At 39.8% G+C, this 27,237-nt stretch overlaps 3 protein-coding genes across 3 annotated transcripts; 2 read left to right on the top strand and 1 right to left on the bottom strand.

Moving 5' to 3' along the window:
- Positions 1-278: 278 nt before the first annotated feature.
- Positions 279-13,127, bottom strand: neto2b (neuropilin (NRP) and tolloid (TLL)-like 2b). Its single transcript, XM_055222678.1, has 12 exons — positions 13,048-13,127; positions 10,319-10,375; positions 10,061-10,222; positions 8,407-8,655; positions 5,768-5,815; positions 4,712-4,839; positions 3,354-3,455; positions 3,079-3,205; positions 2,446-2,559; positions 1,825-1,955; positions 1,636-1,725; positions 279-752 (listed from the first exon to the last, which is right to left on the bottom strand). Exons 1-12 carry the CDS (start codon positions 13,055-13,057, stop codon positions 318-320), a joined length of 1,653 nt encoding a protein of 550 aa, XP_055078653.1. The 5' UTR covers positions 13,058-13,127; the 3' UTR covers positions 279-317.
- A 6,963-nt stretch (positions 13,128-20,090) lies between these two features.
- On the top strand, positions 20,091-24,548 carry si:ch211-127m7.2 (uncharacterized). Its single transcript, XM_055222681.1, has 4 exons — positions 20,091-20,315; positions 20,403-20,499; positions 21,407-23,640; positions 23,721-24,548. The coding sequence occupies exons 1-3, from the start codon at positions 20,209-20,211 to the stop codon at positions 21,731-21,733; spliced, it is 531 nt and encodes a 176-aa protein (XP_055078656.1). The 5' UTR covers positions 20,091-20,208; the 3' UTR covers positions 21,734-23,640; positions 23,721-24,548.
- Positions 24,549-24,551: 3 nt separating this feature from the next.
- On the top strand, positions 24,552-27,230 carry LOC117372900 (protein TsetseEP-like). Its single transcript, XM_033968779.2, has 2 exons — positions 24,552-24,707; positions 25,413-27,230. Exon 2 carries the CDS (start codon positions 25,420-25,422, stop codon positions 26,443-26,445), a length of 1,026 nt encoding a protein of 341 aa, XP_033824670.1. The 5' UTR covers positions 24,552-24,707; positions 25,413-25,419; the 3' UTR covers positions 26,446-27,230.
- The last annotated feature ends 7 nt before the right edge of the window (positions 27,231-27,237 follow it).

Genomic DNA, 27,237 nt, shown 5'->3' with positions numbered 1-27,237 from the left:
TCATAAGACAGGTTCGAATGGAGCTCGGGAGAGATCATTTAATTAGCCAAACATCCATGGATGACATATAAAGCCACTTGAGGCATGTTTTTGATGACAGAACAACATTATAACATGGCAGAAAGCTCCAAAAAAATCTATTTTGCATAATACCCCCTCTTTAAATCAAAACAAACCCTCCATGGGATATCAGAGTAAAACCACACTTTCTGCTAAAATTGTCCAGGAAAATCTGTTGGTCTGTTTTATGATCCACCATGTTGTGACTTTAGACATTGTCAGTTTATGAATCCGTTTGACCTTCCCTGGTCAGTTTTTCAAAAATCCATAGACAGGGACCTCTGCTGCGCCATTTCTGAGTTGGCTCTGCGACTGCCCGCTCGACGCACATACACGTCATATCTCCCATCTTCCTCATCCTCCTCTTCCTCCATCACCCTGTCCTGCCTACTCAGAGAGTTGTGGTGGGACTGGACCCGGCCCGGCTGCACACTGGGCCAGCTCTTCTTCCTCAGGCTGCTGTTTACGTCCCTCAGCGGGGGCAGAGTGCCGTGGAGCTCTCCTCTGAGGGGGGGCAGGTCCAGGGACCCTCGGCCCAGTGCGAGTGTAGCCTGTGCGGGCTTGAGGGAGTTGACGGAGGCTTGAGATCCGCAGTGGTGCTCGTGGATGCAGCGCGAGGAGGAGGAGGAGCGGCGCAGGGCCTGTAAAGATTGGAGCTCCTCAGATAGCATTCCGATGTCGGCTGGGGCATCCTACAAAAGGGGTATTTAGAAAGGAACAACAAAGCAGCACATACACAGCAGTTGTGGAGATGATTTGGACCATTGCCATAATGATTAACAATTTAAAACAAACAAACAATCTGATAGTTTTTGAACTGAAAAAAGTCCTCAAAATGTTGCATATACCGGTAATAGGAAGCAAAACTCATGGATAATTTATTATGTTCAGTGAGCCATTTTTACCTAAGGAACATTTTGAATAAACTGCATTTTTTGAACACTTCTACTTGACTTGCAAAACTATTTTATTGTTAAAACTATTTGGCTGCTCTTGCTGCAATTACTTGGATTGCTCTTCTTTTTTTTAGTATTTTCTAAAGAATTGAGGACATAATTTTTTTTACCAAAGCTATTTTAGAGCAACATGTCACAGCTAGAACATTAATTAGCCTTAATAAAGAATCAACAACGATCTACTTCATAATGAACACATAGTTTATTAAGAATGATTCAGGGTTAGACACTACTTAATTAAGGGGTTAGGGTATTTATTAGGTAGTTACTGAGACTGAATCATTTTTAAAGTCCCTGGTTGTAATTAGATTGGCTGACCCTGTTGTATTCTCTGATGCTATCTACGTAACTGCAGTCTGATAGTGGCCAGACAGAAGACCAAAGAGCACAGGTGAGCATGAACAAAGGCCAGGTGAGGAGACAGGTGAGGGGAGGGGGGAACAAGCTTCACATCTGCCATCTACTGGTGAAAAAAAACTAATAAACTTACAAATGTCATCTTTAAGTCTTTCATGCTTTACTAAGGCTATGAAAAAGTGCAGTTATTATAAACAAATAAATAAAATTATAAGTTTTACCGAACACCAATAATAATGAATACCATGTGTTATGCAGTTACCTTGTCTCTGAGCGAGAAGAGCTCATAGTGAGGAGGGTCAAACACCTCCTGACACTCCCCTCTCTGGAACATGTTCTTCCGCACCAGCACCTTCAGTAACAGCGACAACAGCATACACACACACACAAACATAAGTAAGGGCTGAGTGGGCTTTACAGCAACAGTCTGGAACATGCCTTTAGTTTGTACCTTCTTTCGAGGCTGCTTCACCTGCACCAAGATGGAGACAATGAAGAGCAGCAGCACCAGCCCAGTGGACACGCAAATTATGGAGCCGTGAGTCTTGGTCAGATGGAACAGAAGACCTTTGGTCTTTTTCTCTTCAGATAAGTAAGCATACAATCAAATACAAGGAGACATGAAAATACATATGGGTGATATATATTGGGTATATGCAAGGATTAATGCTTCAGATAGTTGATCTTCACACTTCACCATAAGCAAAGGAAGTCAGATGATCCATGGGGGTTTAGGGCTGTATCGTATCTTAGTATGTGACAACATATTAAAAGTTCATATAGCTTACATAAGGGGAGTCCAAACTATAGTCCAGGGGTCAAATGCAGTCCTCAGACCATTTGTTGTTGACCCTCAAGTCTCCTGTTAAATTGGCCCCAAAAAAATGGTCCACAGACAGCATTTTTACAGCACCTTAATGTGTGGTTGTGGGCACCTAAACTCTGCCCACAACCACATTTCAAATAGATTCTGGTTCTGGTTTGATCCTGGCTTACTCCTGGTTAGACCTTGTTTAGTCCTGTTTTAATCCTTACATTCTGACCAGACTTCCCTGTGTCAGAGGTCTCATACCTTTGCAGTTGTTCTCATCCCAGGGGAACACACAGTTCTGGATGCCATTACACACCAGGGAGTTGTTGATGCACATGTTATTGTCACAGAAGAAGGAGCCGCTGATACACGGAGCTGTAACATACACAGGATTAGCAGGAGTCAACCAGACCTGAGGCATTACATCACACTGTTAGGACCATTATGAACAGAGATGTCAAGGGAAAGATTACTCCACAAGAGGTCACTATTTGCCACCTTTTGTTTAAAAAAAATGCATCAGGGTTTTCATTAATTTACATGTTGGATCAGGTGGGAAAATGTTTTTTCTATACCTGCTATCTGCTCTGAGTTAGTTTTGTTCTGGTGTGAACACTGCTGTGAGCGTCTGAGAAATCAAAGTTGTTTTCAATGCAAAAAAATACCACCACATTTCATTTAAATGTGAGTTTGTAGACATGTGGAGGGGAGTGTGACTGTGGTGTTTTGCGTGACAGGTGAGCCTGAACAACAGCCAGATGAGAGAAGGGGAGAAAAGATTTCACACCTGCCATGTAGTGATAAAAGTAAGGAAACACCATAGTCCCAGCACAACTTTGTGGCAAACTCTGTTGTATGTTATAGTAAATTTAAATATACTTAGCTGAGACTCACGTTCGGAGAAGCAGGTGAAGAGCATCCTGAAGCGACTGAGTCGACTGCCCTCGTCGGCCCACATGCGCACCACACCCACCCCGGTCTCCAGCATCACGTCGTTAGCCACTGTGCTACAAAACTTGGCCTGCAATAGACCCCACACCGTGGTTCTTAGCTGGTGTGGGGGCTCACTGCTGCCAGGTTGTGTAGTACAATCGCTACAGAGCTTTGCAGTTCAAACAACTTAAGACAAGAAGAGGGGAAGATGTGAGTCTTTTATAATCATGTTTTACCTTCAGGTCCTCGATCGCGTTGCTGCCGTCATAAATGGCCACAAAATTCTTCTTACACTCGTTGGAGTTTTCCATCTGATACTCCAGAAAGTGTAGGTAAATCTAGCAGATGTAAACAGATTTGAAATGACGGTCTTCTAGTTGTACACACAAAGAATGAATGGTAGGTCTATGTAATTTTTACAGCCAAAATACAGTGAAAAAAGTGATTTTTACAACGTTCAGAGACAAGCAGAGTTTTGCTGCCACACCACTGACAAAAACTAGCATTCAAACAGAGCACCAGTTTTTCTTGGCTCGTGGCTCATAAAACCTCTTCATGGGATGTTTAAGTGATGACATCACACACAGAACATTTCTTTCTACCAGGTTCAGCTGACAACTTCAGAGCCTTATTTTAAACCTTTTACACTATATCTGTACTGGAGCAGAAACACATTTAAAGCTTAAAAGGTAAAATTCTGCAAAATGTTTTAATATACAAAGGCTTTGAGGTCACTAGAGTGATCTTTAAAACTTTCTTTAAAAAAAAAAATAGTCTAGAGAAAAATGAATGGGGAATTTGGTGGTGAGTGGTCATAGTTAATCTCCATTGGGGATCTGAGGAGAACTTGATTTCACAGTGAAAAGTTATCCAAATTTTAGAATGTAAAGTTGTGTAGCTGTAAATTACTTTTTATTTTTTATGGTTAAATATTTAAATCAGAAAATGTTTTATTATATTACATCTTTGCAAATCCATATTTCAAGGTTGCCCTGTGTATGATCGGTTATGCTCGTCTCCTTACATGTCACTAAGGCTGATGATATGAGGTCAAATCCAGCGCATGGATTAGGTCAGGGATATAGTAAATATGACCAGCAGATGTGACCAGGATGACCATTGATAATCTTAAGCCTCTGGTATATGTATGCGCTGTGCTTAAGTCTGTGCTCTGTTTCCTGGTCTTGCCGTTAATTAGAAATATCAAATTGATATCATTTCAGTGATGATTTGCTATCTCAGTAAAGGCAACAAATCAAAAATATCCCACCCACGCCTCCTATTGGTCAGCCTCAGCAATACAGACAGTTAAAGTGGGACTAAACACCTAAACTCTGCCCACTACCATATTTCAAACAGAGCTGCTAAACTGGGCAGTACCTGAAGGGACTAAAGAAGAGAGTATCTTAGTGGTATCAGAACTGGTATTGAGTATCAAGTCTCTTCATTAGTGTCAAAATCAAACAGAAAATTTTATAAAATTGAAACTGTGATCTGGCTCAATGAAAATCATGATATACATTTTTTGGCATATCACCCATCACTACTTGTAAATACTATCGCAAAAATATGAGACGGTGGAAGGGGGTCATACACGGTGGTTCTTGGGTGCGCGGATGGTCCAGATGCAGTCCACAGCCTGGTCGGCCTTCACCTTGTTGTCCTCCTCCACCTGACTGGAGCGGATCAAGCCATCGGGCCCGGACATCTCAAACTGACAATCTGAGCGTGAGACAAGGAACGCATTAATATTCAGGGCGTGTAGATGCATTACCATAGTCTGACTGATAATAACGGAGGCACTTAGAAAATTTTGGCTATAGTGTAAAGTTCAAATAATCTAAAGTCAGAAGGACCAAATTAACAAGGTAAGCTTGCCATAGCAAAAGCTACATACAGTTTTCTATTGTTGATGCACAATGGTGACGTGTATACTGTTGCATTTGAACATGTTTTATCTAAAATCACATATGTCTCATCGTCAAATCTGATTAGATCCATTTAAAAGTGCTCACACCTAATCTTTAACATTGACATAAATATCTGAACTAAGCCTATCAATTTATGTAAATGAGCACTATGTAACTTTTCTAGTGAAGGGGCCACCACATACTCATCTAAATGAAGTTGTTGTTGTTGTTGTTGCCTTGTGTGAAATGTTCCACAGCATGGCATTAAATTAATCTATCTTGCATTTATTCAATTACATGTTATTTTGGCTTGAAAAATCTTGAAAACAGTTCTTACTCTGACCGAGGAGACTAATTTAATGCCATACTGTGTAAGATACCAGACAAAGCACTAACATCTCCACGAGGACAAGCAGGAAGCGCAAACCCTCCACTAGAAAAGCTTCACAGTGCAGCTTTAAACACTGAAAATTTATTATGATTCAAAATATGAACATGCAAAGAGTAAAATGTTATAAAAGTACTAAAAGTATTAAAAGTTCAAAATACTGTGAGTAATATAACCAGATTCTTAAAATATATTAATCATTCAATCATTACTGAACTATACTAATACATTACATTCAACTTTTCTGCAATCTTCTTACAGATGAGCCAGAAAGCCAGACACACACAAGAGAATTGTAAGTATTAAACACATATTCTAAAATAATGAGTAAAATGAATAAGACACGCGTTACCTGGGATGGGGTTTAAAAGACCTCCTACATGTAAGTAGAATTCAGGATCTGGGTGGACAGACAAAAGAGACAAATGTTTGAAAGATTGGAGCAACTTCTCTATTTGAAATAAAATGACATATAGTCCTTTTAGTGACATTTGAAGAAGTCATCACTGGTATCACTGGTGACGCATTTATATTGAACTGAAATGTCCTGGCATTTTATTTAATGTATTTGCGAGAATGAGCATGCCTTCCAACAGAGCAGTTACACCGCAGCGGAACATGGCACCAATCAAAAGCTGAAATAATTGGTTGACCTTTTTCTGGTAGTAGCTATGGTTTAAACTTTTACAATAGAACATAATAGGATTTTAAAATGCTGCTCTCTGTCTGGTGGGACCTTTATGATGCTTGCAGCTTACTTTAGCTTCATCTTAGAACATTTTCCATTTGCTTTTCTGATCTGTCAGTCACTTTATCTCTATCACTTTCTTTCTGAAAAAATATATTTATCTGCTTACAAAAAATTCCATCCATCATCTTCAGCTTATCTGGGGCTGGGTCACAGGGGGAGCAGTCTAAGCAGTGATGCCCAGACTTCCCTCACCCCAGTCACTTCCTCCAGCTCCTCCGAGGGGACCCCAAGGTGCTCCCAGGCCAGCCGAGAGACCTGGTTGCTCCAGAGTTGTTAAAGAAATTCCATTTCTACGCTGTACTGTGGACACTCACTGCCAGCTCAGTCCCTGTTATCTTAGCCTGCGTCATCTGAAGTATAGTACTCCCTACAATTGAAGTATAGCCAAACTGGACTGCACTACACTGGAATGGACAACAATCACAATATCTTGGGGGTTCATGTCTTTGGGTACTGGGTGCTGTACTGCGGGTAAATAAACTTTTTCTGTGTTGTAACTTCAGTGTCACGCCTCTTCTCTTCAACTCTCGGGATACTATAAATTATTGTACAACATGCATGTCCTGGGTCTTCCCCAGGTCTCCTCCCAGTGGGACATGCCTGGAACACATCTGCAATGCATGATCTATCTCTAAGGGAGTGCACAGCCACCCTGCGGAGGAAAGTTAATTCGACCGCCTGTATCCACCATCTTGACCTTTCAGCGATTACCCAAAACAATCTTATCCTATAATCAAAGCTCTTGTCTCTCTGATTGTTAAATGAAACAGTTTTCAATCTTTGCTGCAGTTTTTAATTAGGTTATCATATAGAATTTGTTTAATGACAGTTTCGGTCTCCTAAAGCAGGGTCTGACCTGTATATAAGCATCTATAACTGTGGTTCTATATTACCTCAATGATTTGGAAAAACTGGCTCTATCTGCAATGTATTCTGGTAACGTTCATTTTGTCTTTCCGGCAGACAATTCATGAAATGTAATTACCTTGTTGACATGTTTGGGCTGCTAACTGCCAGCCCTTTTCAGAGATGTCACCAGTCTTAGTCACATTTGAGTTGGCTTATTATTGCTTTTGTTGTTTGGAGATAAATATGTACTCTTTCCAAACCAAATATGACTCTTGTCTTTCTAATCTTTCATAACATTTGTAATTGTTTTAGAATTAGCAGCTTGTCATTAGAAGTAAACTACTGTACTTTATTGTTTTGGAAGCCGCAAAGTTATTATTCATAACACCTATTTAAAATGATTAATAAAAAGTACTTTCAAATCTTAATAATTTCTAAAGTGATTGTATTGAAGTAATATTTGATCAGTAGTATCTGTACTTTATCTGCTGTGACATAGGTTAGCCTTTTACACTCTGGAGCTCGGTGTCCAAGGTTAAAAACACAGACATAGGTGGGAAAACATGGTCCATATTTTTACTTTTTTTGTTTCAATAATTACAAAGTGCAGGTGCCAAAAACTGCAATGTGCATTTTGGAGGTCTGGCAGCAGTTTCTTAAACAGGTTTGTTACACTTGCCAAGAAAGCAAAAGCTGCTAAGTAAGAAGAAAAAAAAATAGACAGTAAATTATAACCTATTTATTTTACATAGCATTTTCTCTGGTAATAACTAATACAGAAGCTACTGACAGTCACCTCTTTTTCTCCAATCAGGCAAGAATCTTGAGAAACCAACAGACTGACGCTATCCCAGACGGTTGTGTCTGTGTCATGGTGCAATATGACAAGAGTTCAACTAAAACATGTTACTGACTCATGGTTTGAAATCCTTATAACCTTTTAAAAGGTTATAATTTCCAGAAACAACATATTAACATATAAGTTTCGCTCTTGTTATTGACGCTCCCCCTTCAGAGCGGTATCAAAATGCAATCACCGTGCATTCCTCTAATAAAACCACTACACACCACATCAGGTTTGTCAAGTTGTTGTGCACAGTTTTGTGTCCTGCTTTTGTATATTTATGGAGAATTGTTGTGTGGGAGCATGGGTGACATAAGCTTGTGGGCTGAGCATTGGACAGAATCAAATAGGGTCCCGGAGAGATCGCTAAATTACTGAAACATGCATGAATGACATCTAAAACCTCTTCAGGCATGTTTTTTTTTTAGGCATGTTTTTGATAAAGGAACATAATAACATAGTAGAAAGCTAAAAAAAAAAAAAAAAAAAAAAAAGATTTTCATAATACCCCCCCTTTAAAGTACTCAAATAGTCTGCTTTCTCTCACCGTCTGTAAAGCTGTACTGCACGTGGAAGCCGATGCCCTCCAGTTCCTCGTCGCTGTAGAATCGGATCCACATGAAGCGCCCACTGGAGAGCACCAGGCCGGGGTTGGCTGACCCACAGAAGCGGCTGATCAGGGGGGAGAAGCTAAAGGGGCCGTCCCGTACCTCCAGGTGGTCAAACCGACACTCGAAGGAGCCCTCAATGTAGAAGGTTTTGTTGAAATGCAGCTCTATCCTCTGTCGGGGCTGAGCTGTGGACAACAGAATATAAATAAATACAAATAAATGCTTTATTCTACCTTTTCTTAAATTTATTGAACATTGTATGTATGTAATGAACATTCTTTGCAAATAAAAAAAGCATTTGCATTGAGACAAGTAGGTGGAATACCTTCTAATGAAAAGTTACACAGTGCACCTTTAACCAATAGTGTCAGGTTAAAAACTATGTTTTTATTGACTCTTGGCTCTTGTGAGTTTTAAGCCATGTTAGAATGTTCTTAACTCCTCAAAAACATACCTAGAGTTGTGTTTTGTTTCATTCACACATGTTTGAGTAATCCTTCATTATCAGGCTGTCTACATCTTCAAAGCTCAAAATACTTTGTTCAACCTTGTGATGTCATGTAGTGGTAGTTTTCAAGTTAACAGCTCCTTTTACCTTTTGTTCAGTAGAGATTGGCAGGGCTGAAGCCATCCAAATGATTGTAGTGAAGGTGTATCATGTTTAAAAACACAGTGGAGCACTTCCTGCATTACCACATGACATCACAAGGTGGAACAGTGTGTTTTCTGTTTGAGAGAAGAACTTAGCCTAAATATGCAGGTTTGTGTGTTAAACATGTGAAACATGTGTAACAAAACACAACTCCAGGTCTGTTAGTGATGAGAAAACAACATTACAAATAAAATAGATCACAAAACAGCATAATATGGGCCCTTTAATAAATATATGTTACATACAATACTTTTCCACAATTTTTATTATAGATTTCAAAATACTGTCATGATCCTGGTCTGTCACGCCTTGTTTTGTTGTCCTATCACGTGTCTAAGTCTAGAGCTGGGGCAGAGAGCTGGGCTCCTCCCGTGCACACCTGGGTCTAATCGTCAATCAGCTGCACCTGGGGAGAATAAGAGGAGCCAGGACCTGACACTCAGCGCCAGATCGTCCGTGTACCCCCGTGGTATTCCTCGCTTGGCTTTGTTCATGTTTTTTTTTAACCTTTTTTGGTCTTGCTAAACTGGATACTTTTGCTTCCTCACCAGATCCTGCTCCCTGGACCCGCTCAGCTCTCTCGCCTCCGACCCAGCTCTTCGCTACCGGTATAGTCCGTCCCGCCTCAGACTCTGCTCCTTACGCTCTGCCCCTGGACCACGGCCGGCGCCCCGCTCACGGCTCACTGGTTGACTCATGTTCACTTGTGCACTTTGTAAATAAACACTGTTTAACTTTCCCCGAGTTCTGTATTTTTGGTCCCTCGTGCCGAGCGTTATGACAGACAGAGAAACTGGCTTTACTGGCAAAGCAGCATGGGTAAAATATATAAACGATATATGAAAAGACAAGTGAGTAACTGAAGTGCATGTCTTACCAGCCCATATTAAAACTGCATTGCGTTTATCATGTTGGCTCTTGTCCATGCGAGTGCTTACCTTCCAGTACATAGAGACACTCCTTGTTCGGGGGGTATTTACTGGGGTAGTTCGGCGAGCTGAAACTGCCCCCGTCTATGTTCCGCTCCCAGCTGCCACAGTGGCGGCTCCGAGGGGGCGGTTTGGAGGGCATGGCCGCTGCCTTGGTCACCGGTGGGGAATCTGAACGCAATGATGCAGAACACCACTCATCAAAAGTACTACGCTGAGCTCAAATATGACATCAGACTATGCAGGGATTACCATTTATGATCATACCTTTAGCTTTCTGCGCCAGGGCAAATCCCTCCTCGATGCAGATGAAGAGGATCCAGACTGTAATGGAAATAAGAGGCTACAATCAAGAAGATGCCAGAAAGCTTAACAGGACTTATGTTACGATTGTGGTCTGAAGAGATGAGTATTAGTTGTCAAATGTATTGATACCCAGATATGAATCAATACTAAAGCTAGTATTGAAACTTGATACTCATTTGAACAAATATTGATAATGAAAAAAGCACAGTATAAGACAAAATTTGACCTTTCCACAAAAGTTTAGAATTGCCTTGATCTATATCAGAACTAGTATTTGAGCATATGGTATTCTTAAATCTACAGTGTGTAACTTTCTGGAGGTGGCTTGTCACCTGCATGATTCCATAGAAATATGTTTTTTGTAGAGTTTTTTTTTGTCATACTGTGGAAGATTATAGTCAAAGGAACAACATTTGTATGGAAACAAGCAGAAGGAGGCTCTACTTCAGGCCAAATTAATCAGGTTTGTGGAAATGCAAGTCCTCTCACAGTGAAATAAAAACACCCAAATGAAAAAACAAACAGACATACTTTCATTTTAGTTTATATTTGGCTAAAAAGTTACATACTGTGGCTTTAAGAAACTTCTAACTATTTTGTGTAAAAAATTACATTCTGCAATTACATATTATTGCGGTACTAAAATCATACCAAAATTTAGTTTGAAATTTCAGTATCATGACAGCACTAGAATGTATATGTAAGTATAGATAAAAATATGCAGTACAAAGGCCGAACAGTGTATGAGTGAAAATGAGGACACACCACAGCTGCTACCATCTGTCTCTCCTCCTCTCTGTGTTTCTTTTACAGTCCCTGAGACAGACACATTTAGAGGTATGTCTGTCTACTACTGTCTGCTCCATGTTTGGGCACAGGGATCCATAACATCGTGAAGTATGCAGCCAGATTTCTGTTATATAATGTATAAGCCCAGCAGAGCATCTTGCCCTGGACATTCACTTGAGTTTCTCTGCTGTGGCATGTTGGCATGAGCTGGTACTGGTCAGCCAAGTCCATCTCTCCTTACTCTGTAGGAGGGGCTGGAGAAGTGCTCTAGGACTACAGTCTCAGAATAAATAAAACAAAATATGACTTTCACCTTTAGTTTACAATATTTACAGATTTGCTGTGGGAAGGAATAAAAGCTTAAAAGCTACCTTATTATATGTATATCCTTCAATATGATACTACAGTAACTGAAACTACTACCTGGAACATATATTGGCTACAATATTGTGAGTGGAAGCAATAATAGTCCCTCAGACAGACAAGCAGAAACTCACATTACTGCTAAAAAGTTGTGTACTGGAAATCAATGCATACAAGTGCAAGACAAAAACAACTGAACAATGAAAAGTCTTTCAAAACATTTGTCAAAAAACTAAAACAAATAGAATCGTCGCTTCTGTGATTATTGTTTAGAAAGAAGCAGTGCAAACGCAGTGCCTTTTCAGCAGGTTACACTCAGTAAATATCCCCATCCCTAAATAAGAAGAATATCCACTCAAAATCACTTTACAATTTCATTCATTATGCGTTCACTTTTCATTTTGAATCAGAATAGTCTTTTTGCTGTTGTCACTGAAAAATATTTTTACAAACTAGGAGCTTTGGTGGTACAGTGCAACATAAAACAATAAATAATAATGGCAAGATTTAACTATGACAAAATAAAGGTTTGCATAAAAATAAGGTGTTAAATTCCCAGTGGAGGTAGTCACAGCTGTCCTGGGGTAGACTGACAGAAGCATGGCTGCCAGTCTGCTCCTTCAACTTCTCCATCCACCACACACCATCCTGCAGGTCAAGGGTCCTGACCAAGGACATAACGGCAGCATGGCCTGGTCAGAGCTGAATCTGGGTTGGTGGTGGAATGCAGGTGCTGTTCCAGGTCACAGCACAAGACAAACAAAAGCATAAACAATAATGTACACATAGTACAACAGGAATAAAGCTCAGGAGCAGGTCATGGTATAAAAGACAATAACTTCAGTACTTCAATTAATGTACAGTAAGGTATGGATCAGAGGCACCAGAGATGAAAACATTAAAAGCAACTAACAATACATAGCAATTGTTATAACATTTCAAGATTTACAAGAAAGTACAAAAAGAACAGCTGAAGATCTGTAGCATTTTTCTCTTGGATTCGCGTAAACAAAGCCTTTTCCAGCTATTGACATTCCTGTGCGAATCTGGAGCTGACAGACAGACGCACAGCCCAAATCCTCTGGCGTCCAGGCACGGACTCATCCAAAGAGACAGTCAGTGCACATCAAAACACTGGATATTCTCCTCCACGTACGTCTGTCTGCTCTGCCCGCGCTGCGCCCACCGAACGGGAGCTGTCCCTTCAGCACCACATTGTCAAACACTTCTGGATCGTCACTTGAATATCGTATAGTATTGATCTATTGTATTTGCCACGAAATATCCCTTATTTTATCTGTTAACTGTATCTAACATGACAAATCCCAACAAGCTGGTAAATACAAAAAAACGTGTAGCCTAAGTGGAGATTTTTCTTCCACTCAGACGTTTGTGTCGTGCCCTAACAAAAATCGCATTTTTGTTTTAAGTTAAAGCACATTTTGTTGCATTGTTTTTATTAATATCTGTTTTTAATTAAAGAAGTCACTCGCAATCAGTTCACGCGTAATGAAATCGAATTAAAACAGGGCACTCACCTACGTACATCCTTTCGTAGACGTGGGAGCTGCTTGAACAAAGAAGTGTTTCTCACATCTCACAATTACGATTAAAAAAAGGCTCAGAGTTTTTGGGCTTTTTTTTTCCAAATCAACTTTCGCCGTTCACTCCATTGACTTGAGCCAGAACGCGTCGCGCCCAGTCGTTACGCACGGTGCCACGCATGGTTACGTTGGATACAAAAACAAACCCACGGCAGTCAGACCTTCTGCTGTAGCCAGACAAGCGCGGCTGTGGCTGAGCGGAATCCCCCCCTCACGCTGCTGGCTGCTCCAACTTTAAGACTGGAATCGGTTTGGCGCGGATAGAAATAAACACTCATTGCGCATGTGCGTCACCACCCCTGAACGATAAGTAATTGAGCTCTCCTTCACGGGATGGCATTAATAATGAATTATATGGGTCATCTATTTGAATTAAAATAATAATTAGCCGAATTGGGCATTAATTTCGCCCATTTACGCGTCTGTGTGGCCATACGTCATGGTCAGTGCTCCATCTCAAGGCCGGGTCTGGTTAGAACTTGGACGGGAGACCTCTGGAAATACCTGATGCCACAGTGAGGCGCAGTGTGACTTTAGTGGGGGGGAAACTGTTCTTGTGTCCTTAGGCAAGACACTTAACTCAGATTACCCTCAGATCATTAGCAAAATAGTCACACAGAACCAGCACATTAACGCATGGGAAGAGATTATATATTTGTGCATAAAGTCTAGCCTCATTTTGATCTAGTCTATACAAGGATAGGTATGGTGAGGTCATATTTAAAGGGCAGAGTAACAGCAAAAGACCATATGGCACGCTTAATGTAGTCATCTGCTGGTACTTAATTCACTTAAAAGATGTCCGTTGTCATAGTAACCGCATCTTGGCAGCCTCTTCTGAAGCATCACCTGAGAAAGCAGGTGGTTTTAACAGAAGTGAGGACTGTTCTTAAACAAAAGGAAAAGTACTGTTCTTGACTCTTAAGCTTTTTTTCATTTTTTATAATGCAGCTTTCTGTTCCAAAAACTACAAAAGGACTCCATAACATTCAATTGTTTTAAGGTTTGATTAAGATAAAGTCTATTGCCAATATATGTTGTAGTTCTGGATGTATAGTGAAACTACATATATGTATTTTCAATCTCTGTGTCAACCCAAAACCGTACAATCGTCCAGATAGGGTAGTCCTGACAAAGACTAGCTCAAGATATGGTGCTGAACTATGGCACCCACTTTTCCTGATAGCTAGCCCCAGCAGCGTTGAAGGATGGGTCAAATGCAGAGGTAAAATTTTCCTACAGGGAAAATAAAATACCTTAAAGTGGAACTAAACACTAAATTAACGTGTTTGCTTCTAAACTGTGTAGCTCTTTTTAGTCCTCCAGGTACTGCTCACTTTATCAACTCTATTTGCAATCTGGTTGTGGGCGGAGTTTAGGTGTTTAGTCCATTTAGATATCATGGCTCTAACTTAAACAGGTTGATCCATACAAGAATGCATGGCTCCTGTTTGACAAAAGTACTGGCTTGTGAGAGAAAATCAACACATACTGTATAACATTTCAAGGTGCATTATTTAACTTTTTTGGTGGAGTGTCCAGCCTCCTCTTGTCTCTAAGACGATAGTATTGCTTTATCAGTATGTTCCACAATATGACATCAAACATAGGCAATCTATCTTGTTTTTATTCAACTACAGGGGCTCTCCTAAATATATCTTGCAAAACATTCTTACTGTGGGCGGGGTCCCCTCTCCACAGATCTGATTGTAACTTGGCCTAGTGGCATAACCTGCTTGACTCCATAGAGTTTGTTTAATGCTATACTGTGTAGGATTCCAGGTAAAGTAATAAGATCACATTGGAGACAACCAGGTGGCATTGTACCTTTAAGTTACCGGTTGTTGTGTCTATTTGAAAATGCTGTCCTTTTATGGTGGAAACAATGACACAGTCAGAGGCAGCTTTAGCTGTCTGTTGTTCGGTGAGAGCTCAGACAGTCACACACAAGAGAGAGGGTCAGAAGAGGCTAATGGACCCTAAATTGATCACTCCTAAGAGCGACTTTGCAATTAGCATTTTGATTGCAGTCTTAAGCAGCCATGGCATTGTTCTTATTAGAGCGCACTTAAGGATGAAATGAACAACTCTCATTTTGAAATTCTGCACATTTAGCCAGAGGACAGGAAGACATTTGACTGTAGCAGTAGTACAACTCAAATAGTGAGGCAGTTTAATAGCATGTACAGTCGCTATTACAGTCGCTATTATTTACATCCAATTCAATCTATGTCTATGTATAGTATATACAGTATATATAGAGAGACAGAGTTTATAAATAATATACTCAAGTTAAAGTACGGTATGGGTAGTATGCAGTTACATTGAAAAGTACAATTTCTTCAAAAATGTACTGAAGTAAGAGTACTTTTCATGCAGCATACCTTTACTTCTACTTGAGAAATGTTTTTATTGAAATAACAGTACTCTTACTTGAGTAAAAGTTTTGGTTTCTCTTCCCACTGCGAGTAAGTCTACAAGTGAAAAAACTTTATGTCGACAATATGAAATGATTTGAACATTTGTTTCTCTTGCACGCTCCTGCAGATATGATTTGTCTCATTCACCAAATACCAAATACCAGATTCTGTGTGTTATTTGATTTTTTTATCATTCCAATCACATTAACTTGAAATTATAATTTAGATGTTATGTCCTGACAGTCACGCTTTAACTTGACACTCTTACTTGAGTAATTTTTTGGACCATTACTTTGTACTTCTACATGAATAATATTATTTTGAAGGAACCTTACTCTTACTTGAGTACAGTTTTTGCATATTATACCTACCTCTGGTCAAGTAGAAGTACAAAGTAATGTCCAAGAAATTACTCAAGTAAGAATATCTGATATATCTGATTGATAGAGTGAAGGGCAAAACATAAAAAAATTCACAAAATCTGGTATTTTCAAAGGATAGACACAAAAATCAGAAGGACCTTTTGGAAGGGACAGACAGTGGCAATATAGATAGTCTGAATTTTGACATTTGTCGTATTGATTCAAACCTGATTGGTTCTCAAAGCTGCCCTAGTCTCTGTGCACCTGTTCCAAGTTTGTCCTCAGTGCAGTAGATGTGTCTTTTAATCAGATCAGTGAGTTTAGATGCAATTAGAAGGGCAGTGAAGCAGTGAAGAGGTGGCTACATTCACAAAATCATCATAAAAAAAACAAATGTACTGTGATTTGTGGTCCTTGAACTTCGATCAAATCATTAACCTTGATCAAAAAGTATTACCTAGCCACCCAGAACCACACGCTTTGACAAAACTTTACAAAAACAAGTGGGCCTGGAACCGTATATATTGGATTAACAAATCATAGAGATGCATTGTCAAAACAAACATGGCGGCTTACACGTAAAAAAGGGAGGGAGGGGGGGATAATGTAGAGGATTAAGAAACAGCATGGGTTTCTGCAGAATCATCTATCAAAGCACCACACTCTTATTTATCTCAGGAAATAAAATAAAAAAATCTGAATGACTGGAGAATTTTCAAGGGAAGATGTCTTGTGCATTTGAGAGATGAATCACTCTAAATACACTTTGGGTGAGTAAATGGTGAAAGGGAACAACTCTAACATGATAAAAAGCTCTGAAAAGTAATAGGTCCCCTTTAATGTTATGCTGTGGGCTCCTAAAAGTAATACACTTAACAGTATACTCAGACTTGAGGTCTGCTAGTAAACTCATCCACAAAGGCATTTTTGTTAATTAAATCTTTGTTCAGTTTGGAGAGATGCTTTTCCTTCTCCTCCCTGCCCTGTGCCATATGGCCAATCACGGCAAGTGTTCCTGGGACAGATGGCCAATGGTAATGACCCTTACTCAAATCAGGGTTAAGCCAGGGAAGACAACTACAAGATTAGTCAGCTTCTCATCAATTAGGGTGAAAGGGCTGGGACAGTGAAATGAAGACCAAGGAAGTGAGACCCCATTAGACAAGATTAGATGAGATATCCAGTTTGATATTTTAAGCACTGGATTTGACTGGACATTGGCCCTGGTCAAATCTATACTCAATATAATTATGAAATAGAGCCAGAACCATTGTGGTGGGATCCAGCAGAGAGGCACAGCCCAGTGACCAAAGATCAGACGTTTTTGGCAAGTTTGACCCATAAACTCACAAGAAAAGCTGTCCCAAGCTTTGGTCCATTAGAAATCTTCTTAGCCTGCCTGATCTGTGGAGATGGCAGCCAGCCGCGACAAACAGGAGGAGTCTGGTCCCACTTTCTGAAAGATTAGGCAAATATGTAATCATGTTCAAATCCACTGATGAGGTAATAAAGATGAGGTAACATTAAAGGAGCAATATGTAATTGTTTTCTGTTGTGCCTACCGTATGCTATTGCTTTGCCTGGAATGTACGGGACTAAGCATATCTATCTATGGAGACATTTAAAGGTGTTTGCGGTAAAAACACCTGCTTAATGCCATGCTGTGGAACATAAAACATGAGAGAATTAGATAACCTTATGTGGTTTAAATGAAGTATAAGTGCAGTCTGATTATAACTTAAGCTCTCATCATATCACCAAACATCACCCAAGCCAAATTCACCAAATACTCAGCAGTTATAAATATTATATCTTCACTATACTATATTATATTATATACAGAACATAGTCACTTTTTGAATTGAAAGAATATGTGGTGGTACATGATCACAATTTACGCTTCAAACTGGACTATTAGTAAGAAAAAAAGAAAACAACATCCTTTTGTGCATCCTTCTCTAATTAGTGATCAATAAATACTTACAAAATGGAGTAGCAAACATTGAGCAGTTTTAAACATATATTCTGTTTTTACACTAATATAATGCCCCTTAAAGCTACCATTTGTAATTAGACTGGATGGCCTGCCCCGTTGGATTTTTACATATCACCACTAGATGCTATCTATGTTATTTCAGTCTGATTGTTTCCCAGCATGGGCCCTACAAAAGAAGAGACAGGTGAGTCTGAACAAAGGCCAGGTGAGAGGAGTTAGGACAGGTTTCACATCTGCTATCTACTGGTGAAAGAATCAAATAAACTTAGAGATGGTAGCTTTAAAGTGAAAGTGTTGCAAGTATTCAGATAACACTCTGATTGTTCCATGTATTGGAATATGCTACAAAATAAATTTGAGGTATTCGGTGTAGAGTGGTGAAAGTAAAACACATTTTTTCCCATTTTTTAACCTCCTTTTTAAGGTTACAGTATTACTACTATACTTTTGCAGTTCACATTAATTTATATAGCTAGACATAATTGCTTTGTATTGCAATCGTATATGGTAATTAATAATAGTGTTTTCTAATCGCTTGTATGTGAAAAGGTCCTCAGAACCCTGTCTCCCGTCCATTGCTGTTGTTTGGAGTGTACATCTGCTCTTACCACGCTCTGGCCTTGTGTCAGCCAGTCCCTCCCCTTCCTCCTTTTTTAATTTAGTCAAATATACAAAGCTGGTCTTGCAATCAACGGCTAAGCACATGGCAGGGGCTTTAGAGCATAATTACAGGGCACAGCAGGCCGCAGTGACAGAAAGTGACAGAAAGTGAGAGGCGCTTGTTTTTAGCATCAGTGCGGCTAGTGAGGGGTTGGACAGAGGACACAGAGTACGGTCCTCCTGACAACCAAACAGGAGATTAGAAATGTGCACACGTCCTTTACATATGCACACTCCATCAGCAGGTCACAGCCTGTGTAAGCAGAAGAGACATGAGAATTATTCTGAATGCACTGTGTACAAAAGAAAAGAAAAAAGCATGTCCACTTCCAGTAAACATAAATTAATACCATGTCACCATTATTTAAAGGGCCCATTTTACACTATTTTCAGATCTGTATTATAATGTTGTTTCCTCATCAAAAACATATTTGGAGTTTTTGATGAGGAAATATATTTCTATCAAACAGAAAACATTGTTCCATCCTGTGATGTCATGTGGTCATACAGGAAGTGCTCCACTGTGTTTTTAAACTCCATACACCTTCATTAGAATCATTTGGATAATTGAATTTCCAATCTCTACTGAAGTAAAGGTAAAAGGAGCATGGAGGAAAGGAGCATTTTGAGCTTTGGAGAGTAGACATTTTAACAATGCAGGATTGCTCAAACAACAAGTGACAAAACAACTGTGAATGAAACAAACAAGACTCTGGGTATGTTTTTGATTATGTAATGGGTTAAAGTTGACAAGAGTAAATTTTGCATAATATAGTTTTAAGAATTTCTATGGCCTTAAATTATAACATTGTTATCGTAAAGCTAAGATTTTTATCGTTGCGCTGCGTTCATTACTCTACCAGGCCTACATATAGGCTACAGACGTCTAGACTATATGTGTATCTAGGCCTGTCATGATAATCACTATATCCACTCATTGTTCAATGCATAATAGATGGAACAATCATTATTGGGGGGCAATATTTGTTGTAGATACTTTTTCTTTGTACTAGTGGAGAACTTTTTGGTTATTTTTCTGTACTGTACTCCCATTAGATTTGAGCTGTAGACTCAAGTGTGCATTTAGAATAGTTTTGGGGATAATCCTGCTTTAGGGTTATCGTGTCAGGGGCATAAATTACTTTCAATATTATTGTTTATTGTCTAGAATTTCTTCAATAATTTACTGTACAGACTTTGTTATAGTGTGTGTGTGTGTGTATATATATATATATATATATATATATATATATATATATATATATATATATATATTATAATATATTATAATATAATTAGGAGCTCAGTTCTTATTTTATTGTTGTAGGCTCATATTGTGGCCAATCTGGTATTGTGTCCAATTTGCATTTAGAAACAAACAATAAAACATTATAACACAGGCTACCTATAGTGTTTGAAAAATTCACCTTTGACTATTGGGCCAATAGTTTATATCAGCCATTTCATGTTGAGTTTATGAATAAAGTTAATAGAATATTGAATATGCAGCATTAAAGTGTTTGGCCACTGAACGGCGCTATACAACGGATACACATGTTCTCTGCTCGAGACGATGCTAGCTAGCTTTGTTGTTTTGTAGTCTTTCTCTTGGATTAAACGCGTTTGTCCTTATGGAAACAGCTGAAATAAACTCAACATGTCTGAAAAGCACAGGGCACTACCATCGTGGATGTCAAAGAAAGACAAAGACACGGACAAAGTGAAAGAACCGCTCAAGTCTAAGAGGAAGCCGAAAGTGGCACGGTTAGCATCGCTTTAGCATGGCTACCCACACTGTTCCTGTCATATTTGTCCATGGTACTAACTTCTGTCTGTGTGTGCATGTTCCAGGTCTGTTTTCTACTGTATGAACGAGCAGGAGCTGGTCGACGCTTCAGTGTCGTACCTCACCAACCTCGCACGGGAAGGTTTGCAGAGCCAACACAAGGTGGCGCACTTTGAAAACTAAAACACAAGGCTTTCAGATGACGTCACTTACACAAAAACACCATTTGCAGCTTTTGAAGTACAGACAGGTTACACAGCAGATATTGTGTTGAATCAACACATCATAGCATTTTGCACGTTGTCTTCTTAATATTTAGTTCTGTCATCAGGTTCATTGATAACTGTATTTTTAAATTATAAAATCATATCCAATGCAGTCTTTCTCAACTATGGTATGTGGGCCTTCTGCAGTTAAAGTAATTGTTTTAATTTACCAACAAAAAGGAAAAAAGGGCAAAAGGTTTGCGTACTACTAGCATTCAATACAAAATGTAATGTTTTGAGTGTATAATTATAATGATTTACTAAATCCATATTTATTTTTACAACAACAGAATGCTATACCCATCACAAATGCAACATTAAACCTACTTTTTATATTAGTTCAATGTATTGTATGTACAATAGAGCTGTGGGGTGCACCACCTAAAATGTAGCTTATTCCAAATTAGGGTTGTCAAAAGTATCGAAAATCAGATAGGATCAGATTTGGGCCTTATTGAAAAGTTATTGATACAGCAAAAATCACATTAACAGGACAAAATCCGAGCTTCCTGAACAGTTTGATGTCATTTTTAGCTTTATTAGAAGTAGTGTAAAAACTTACGGTAACATAAAGAAAGTTCTATTATTTTGTGTATGAAAATTGCTAAAAAAAATAAAAAAAAGGACCATGTTTTATCATTGTGATATTGTAATAGTATCTAGTATTGAGTTAATTCCTTAGTATCAAAACTAAATGTGAAATTTTAGTATCATGACAACATTATTTCAAATATATGTAAAATATGTACAACTTCTTACATTGACCAGTATTGACAGAAGGTCTTGTGCATATCGTTTCACAGACAAACCCTAAAACTACACCCCAGACTGAGCAGGAGAGACGGGATCCTGGTTTTAGATGTTACCCAGCAGCAGAGGCTTCAGTGGAGTCCTCAGACAGTGGAGATGACCAGGACAGGACTTATGTGTCAGAGTCAGACGTGGACATTACAGAGGTGGAGACTGTGCCATACCCTGTGAGCACAGCGGGTAATGAGGAAAGAGAAGTACAGGACTGTAAAGAGGAGGGACAGAGGGTAAACAAAGATGGAGTCTCACAGCCTGCGACTAAAGTGGATGAGAAAGAGGATGATGCGTTCAAACTGGTGCGAGAAATCTTCTTCACCTGAGTTTTGGACTGCTCAGAAGGACAAACATATTCATAAACATTTGCACTTAAGTTGCATGTATATGTTTTTAAACAAGTTATAAGTATATATATTTTTTACAGAGGGATATCAGTCTGGTCATCACTCCCTTGTATCAGGCTCAAACACGGTCATCCAGCCAGATCTGTTTTTTCAGTGTCACATGTGAAACAAAGCTCATTGGTCACATCTCTCTCACCTCAGATTAAGGTTTAGTTTAGTGCTTTGCTCATTTCTTTTTTCCTGTAAGTAGCCATATTTTTTTCAATACTGGCAGACACTGTGTGTCCCTCATCCACATGTCAGTCACACCTGTCTGAACTCGGAGAGATTCTTGGGTGACCAAACATGCATCTTCATAGTATTGGCGAAATTCTGGATCACAGGCAACTATAAAACTGTTCTTGAATGTAGTGTATAGTAATGCAATCCTGCGTTTAAAAATAAGAACACATTTTCCATACAGTTTTTTTTTTTCCTCTGTGTGATAAAGATCCACATTTCAGGGTAATTTTGTCATATTAAAATATCTTGTTCAATGAATTTACAAAAAGCTCTTTTTCAGAGTTTATATTTGAATTTGAAAAATATTATTGAATTTAAGGTACATACATACACAAATGTTCAACTGTTGCATAGTGGGTTAAAGGTAGCCAGTTCAAACGGTTCAAACCATGCCCATGTGCGTTCTGTCGTTGTGCCTCTGGGCAAAACACTTGACCCACATTGCCTCCGCCTGTCACATTATAAGACTGTCAGCATAAATTGTTAAGTACAACCGACATACAGAACAAGCCATGGCATTTACATGGCCTATATTACTCTATACTTGTTATAGTGTTGTTTCCCCATCACAAACATACCTGGGTGTTGTTTCACTCACACATTTAACTCACCCTCCTGCATATTTAGGCTGAGTTCTTCTCTCAAACAGAAGACACTGTTTTTCTCCTTGTGATGTCATTAATTGTTAATACAAGAAGTACTCCACTATGTTTTCAAACTCCACACTTTTTCTAGAATCATTTTGATAATTTCAGCTCTGGATTTGCCTAACTTTGAAGCTGCAGCTATTGTTTTAGCCTCATTGAAACGGCTTCTCTCTTTGGTGCCCCAAGTAGATATTATAGACTACCTCTTGACAATCTCAACTGTACAATAGATAAAATTTAAATATTCATCAACTTAAGATTGTTTTAGAGTATTGAAGAGTAAAACTGTTCAACTGGGGCTAAAAAATTGCTGTTAACGACCACTTAATGACATCACAAGGTGGAAAAAAGCATTTTGAGTTTTGGGGATGCAGACAGCCTAATAATAGGTAATGCAAGTTTATTTGTTTAACACACTAGGCAAGTTGTCCACTAGGCAATGGCAAAGTACTTTACAGAATAATCACAATCACAAAAAAATCACAATACATCAACTCAAAACATAAATAATCATAATACAGGATAACCCAAACATGTGAATGAAACAAAACACAACTCCAGATATGTTTGAGGAAGTGACAGCATTATAACATGGCAAAGTTCACATGAGTCAGTTTTGTGTAATATTGGGCCTTTAAATAATATTTTCAGTTTTGGATTTCCTGTATGTTGCTGTCATGCTGTTGTCCACAATTTTGTCACAGCTTTTAAGTGATCTGTTTGTTAGTGCTGCTGCTAGTGCCAGCTCCACCTGTGCTCCCAAACAGGCATAGAACCAGAAAGTGAGCCCATTCCAATCCACATCAGTCTGATGGAGGAAAAGAAATCCAAGGATACCAATCAGGAGGAACAAGCTGGACAGTCCTTTACCAAGTGCACTTAACCACATCAGTGCTTGGTCATCGGCATAAGCTGCTAACACTGCAGCAAGCAACGAAAAAGCAACAAGTACTATTGGTATGTACAAACTTAGCATCACCACAGTTGCAAAAAAGGTGTTTTGCGTCCAACATTCATGTTTTTTTGTATCCCACCAGATTCCAAATGCAGTCTCGTTGCCTTGTACTATGCAGGTATGAAATGGGCTGATGACGAGTTTGTCAGTGTGAATAAATTCCCCAGAAAAAATCAAAAGGGAAGTTGATATCTGGATGAAGACCAAAAAGAGGAAAACTGCAATCGAGCCATGTTGCCACGTAAGACCCGAATACAAAAACATGGCCTGTTGAAAGGTTGTTGCAAAATCGACCATTGTGTTTTGTCGTGTGTGTTAGAAATGTCTTCTGAGCACGGCACAGACGAAAACAAGTGTCATGGTCATAGGTTGTTTGTTTAATTTTCAACCACAGCTGATCTTGCTTCAGGCTGAGAGTTTAAAGTTCATAATTCTGCTTCCTGGTTGGAGAAGGATAGCAGATATGATATGCACTTTAATGGGTTCATTGTCTGTTTGTGTATGTCCTCCGTCAACCAATACTTGTCCACTGTATTCTCCAGGGGTACCCGCCTCAAGCCCAAAGTTATAGTGGTTGTGTATGTGTCCTGTAATTGGTAGAAGATGAATATTAGCCTGTGCATTTTGTTTAATCCCGTTCTAGACCGGTCACAATAATTGCACTACTACTACTACTACTACTACTACTACTACTACTACTACTACTACTTCAATAAATGGTAGCTGGAGTAGCCTAATATAGGCCTATATTTAATATCATTTTATTATAATTTATTTTTGTATACCATTTGAGGTGTACACTTATAAGATCTAAGCAGGAAAGTAGAATATGTCAACACAGAAAGCACGTGCAGTTGTCACACGCAGGATTCTGAGCAGTGGGTGTTTTTATTCCGTTCATCACATGGTGCACGCGTCCGTCCTGTACACGTCGTGAACGCGCCCCGTCTCTGCAGAGCTCTGTCCCACTCGTGCGTGTTTTAGTTTGACGTGCGGACTTCTCCAACTCAACTCCACAGAGCCTTTGCAACTTTTCTACTCTTTCTGCATCAGAGACACACTACTCAAGGTTTGGCACTCATTCTTTGTAAAGCCTGCATGGATCTAGTGATGGAAAGGCTTTAGTTTTTGTTTTTCCGTTCAGTTTGAACAGTTTTGCACGAGAGGGAGGCGTGGTCGTCTGCAAGACTTTCTTTGTCCGTTTTGGTTTAGACAAATCGAGACAAGTCGCATTAAAATCGACTGGCATTTTAACAATTATAGTCGCATGTAGCCAATAACAAGCCGTTAATATGAGATTTGGAGTTATGAGGGTAAAAACGTACAAAATAATATTTTTGATCAAGGTCGCCTTAATAACATCATTATAACGGAGGAAGACGTATTGAACGTATAATATAAAGATTTTACATCTGCAAAGTCTGTAAGTGTAACCAGTTCAGATTTAAACATGTTGTGACTTGTTTTAGGAATTCGTAATTTAATAATGTGGTGTATTTATCCGCCCAAAACATTGGGCAAGAAAAGAAATGTTGAAATAGGATGGGGAGCGCCGTGCACGCAGCGCTCACGCTCCCCTTTGTATACTCTACAACGCATGTAGTACATGATGTCCGGGACGCACGAGTACATTCTGTACCAACTTGCTCTCGTCTGCCCCAAATGTAAATACTTTGAAATCGTCATTATGGCAACTGATAAGACCTGTATTTGAGTGCAGTGTTGTTCAAGTGGCTCGAATGGCTGAACTGATTTGATCACATTTAATGTGCAGGTCCACCATGGGTAACATGTTCAGCAAGAAGAAAGTGGCTCCACCAGCCCAAGCTGAAAGCCCTAAAGAAGAGCAGAAAGAAGGGGAAAGTGTGCCAGAGAGTCAGGAGGCACAGCCTGTCACTGCCCCGCCAGAGGCACAGCTGCCCCCCACCACTGAGCCCACCCCTCCAGAGTCTGATGGAGAACCTGCTGGTGAGGTCCAGCCCGCACCTGACCAAGCCCCTGTCCCTGTCCCTGTCTTAGAGGCTGTCCCAGAGCCAGAGCCTGTCCCTTGCGCTGTCCCTGAGGTGGTCCCAGAGCCAGAGCCAGTCCCTGCTGCTGTGCTTGAGGAGGCCCCACAGCCTATAGTGTGTAAACTGCCTGCAGCAGACCCACTCCAGTCTCTTGAGCCACAGGTGTTGATTTTGCGTTCACCTGAACCAGAAGTCACCCCAGAACCAGAACCAGAGCCTGTGCCATGCCCAGCCCCCGAGGAGGTCCTGGAGTCAGAGCCTGTCCCATGTGCAGCACCTGAGGAGGTGCTTGAACCGGAGCCTGTCCCATGTGCAGCGCCTGAGGAGGTGCTTGAACCAGAGCCTGTCCCATGTGAAGCACCTGAGGAGGTGCTTGTACCAGAGCCTGTCCCATGTGAAGCTCCTGAGCTCCTCCCAGAGCCTGAAGGCCTCCCCTGCATAGAACCTGTTCCAGACTTCATGCCCATGGAGATCCCAGAACCTGTCATATGTTACAAATCAGAGCCTGCGATTTATATGCCCGAGGCAGAGCCAGAGTTAATTCCAGTTACAGACCTGCTGCCCCCCGACGCTGCCCCTGAACCCACCCCTCTCTTAGACCTCAGCGCCCCTGACCCAGAGCCCATCCTGTGCCAAGTCACCTCTGAGACTGTAGTAGTTAACGACGCCAGTGAAGAAAACATGAGCTCACTGTTAAAACAGCTGGAGCTCAAAGAGAACGGCCTTGTGCCTGATTGCCTTCTGAATGACGTGACGATTCCCGAGCCTCTCCTTGCCTCCTCCGATCTGCTCATGTGAATCCAGAAGTATGCCATAGACATTTGCGATGAAGCCTCGAATCCTTACATCAATCCTGACAATTACTGACTTATATTTTTGTCACCTAACGTGGCCTACTAATTCTATAACAATTTTATAATCATAATTGTTGTTGGCTTAAGAGTATGTTCAGGGATGAGGACAGTGTTGGACAAGAGAGATTGCACTCTCTGCAGATAAGTTCAGCATATTCTGGAAGCAGATGAGAAAAGTGAATTTAATGTCACTATGCAAGCCTCCATACAAAAACATTAAGACAAATGTAAGGGAAATGATCAAATGTGATTCTTGTACTAAGTGAGTGCAGTGTTTTTGGTGGATAAGCATAATAATGTACTAAATGTGGAATCGAATGCTAGAAAAAGGGAGTTGCTGTATCAACATCTGGCTTGCAGTTCAGTATACGTGTTTGGTCTTTGCAATGTCCCCAAAAGTCAGATTCATTTTCTATTTTCATAAGGGATAATTAATTGCGTGGTTGCTTGCTTGTAAAAATAAAATGTGCAAATATTTGGAAACAATTTTGTGTTTACATATATGTATAAAATTACTAAATATTTGTAACATGCAATAACAAAACATAATAAATGAAGTGTAATGTATTATGTAATTCTCCCAAGATAACAGAGCTTTGTATTCGGCGGCAGCGTGCATGCCAAGTAGAACTGTAGTGGCATTCTGACGTCTCACAGCAGCACTACACACATGGACTATATGGGACACAATGTACATATGGAAATAAAATGGCAGCCAGTGTAAATCTGTGAGTGA

Source organism: Periophthalmus magnuspinnatus, chromosome 6 (genome assembly GCF_009829125.3).
Source record: "Periophthalmus magnuspinnatus isolate fPerMag1 chromosome 6, fPerMag1.2.pri, whole genome shotgun sequence".
Lineage (NCBI taxonomy): Eukaryota > Metazoa > Chordata > Actinopteri > Gobiiformes > Gobiidae > Periophthalmus > Periophthalmus magnuspinnatus.
This window is presented reverse-complemented; position numbering and strand designations above follow the sequence as displayed.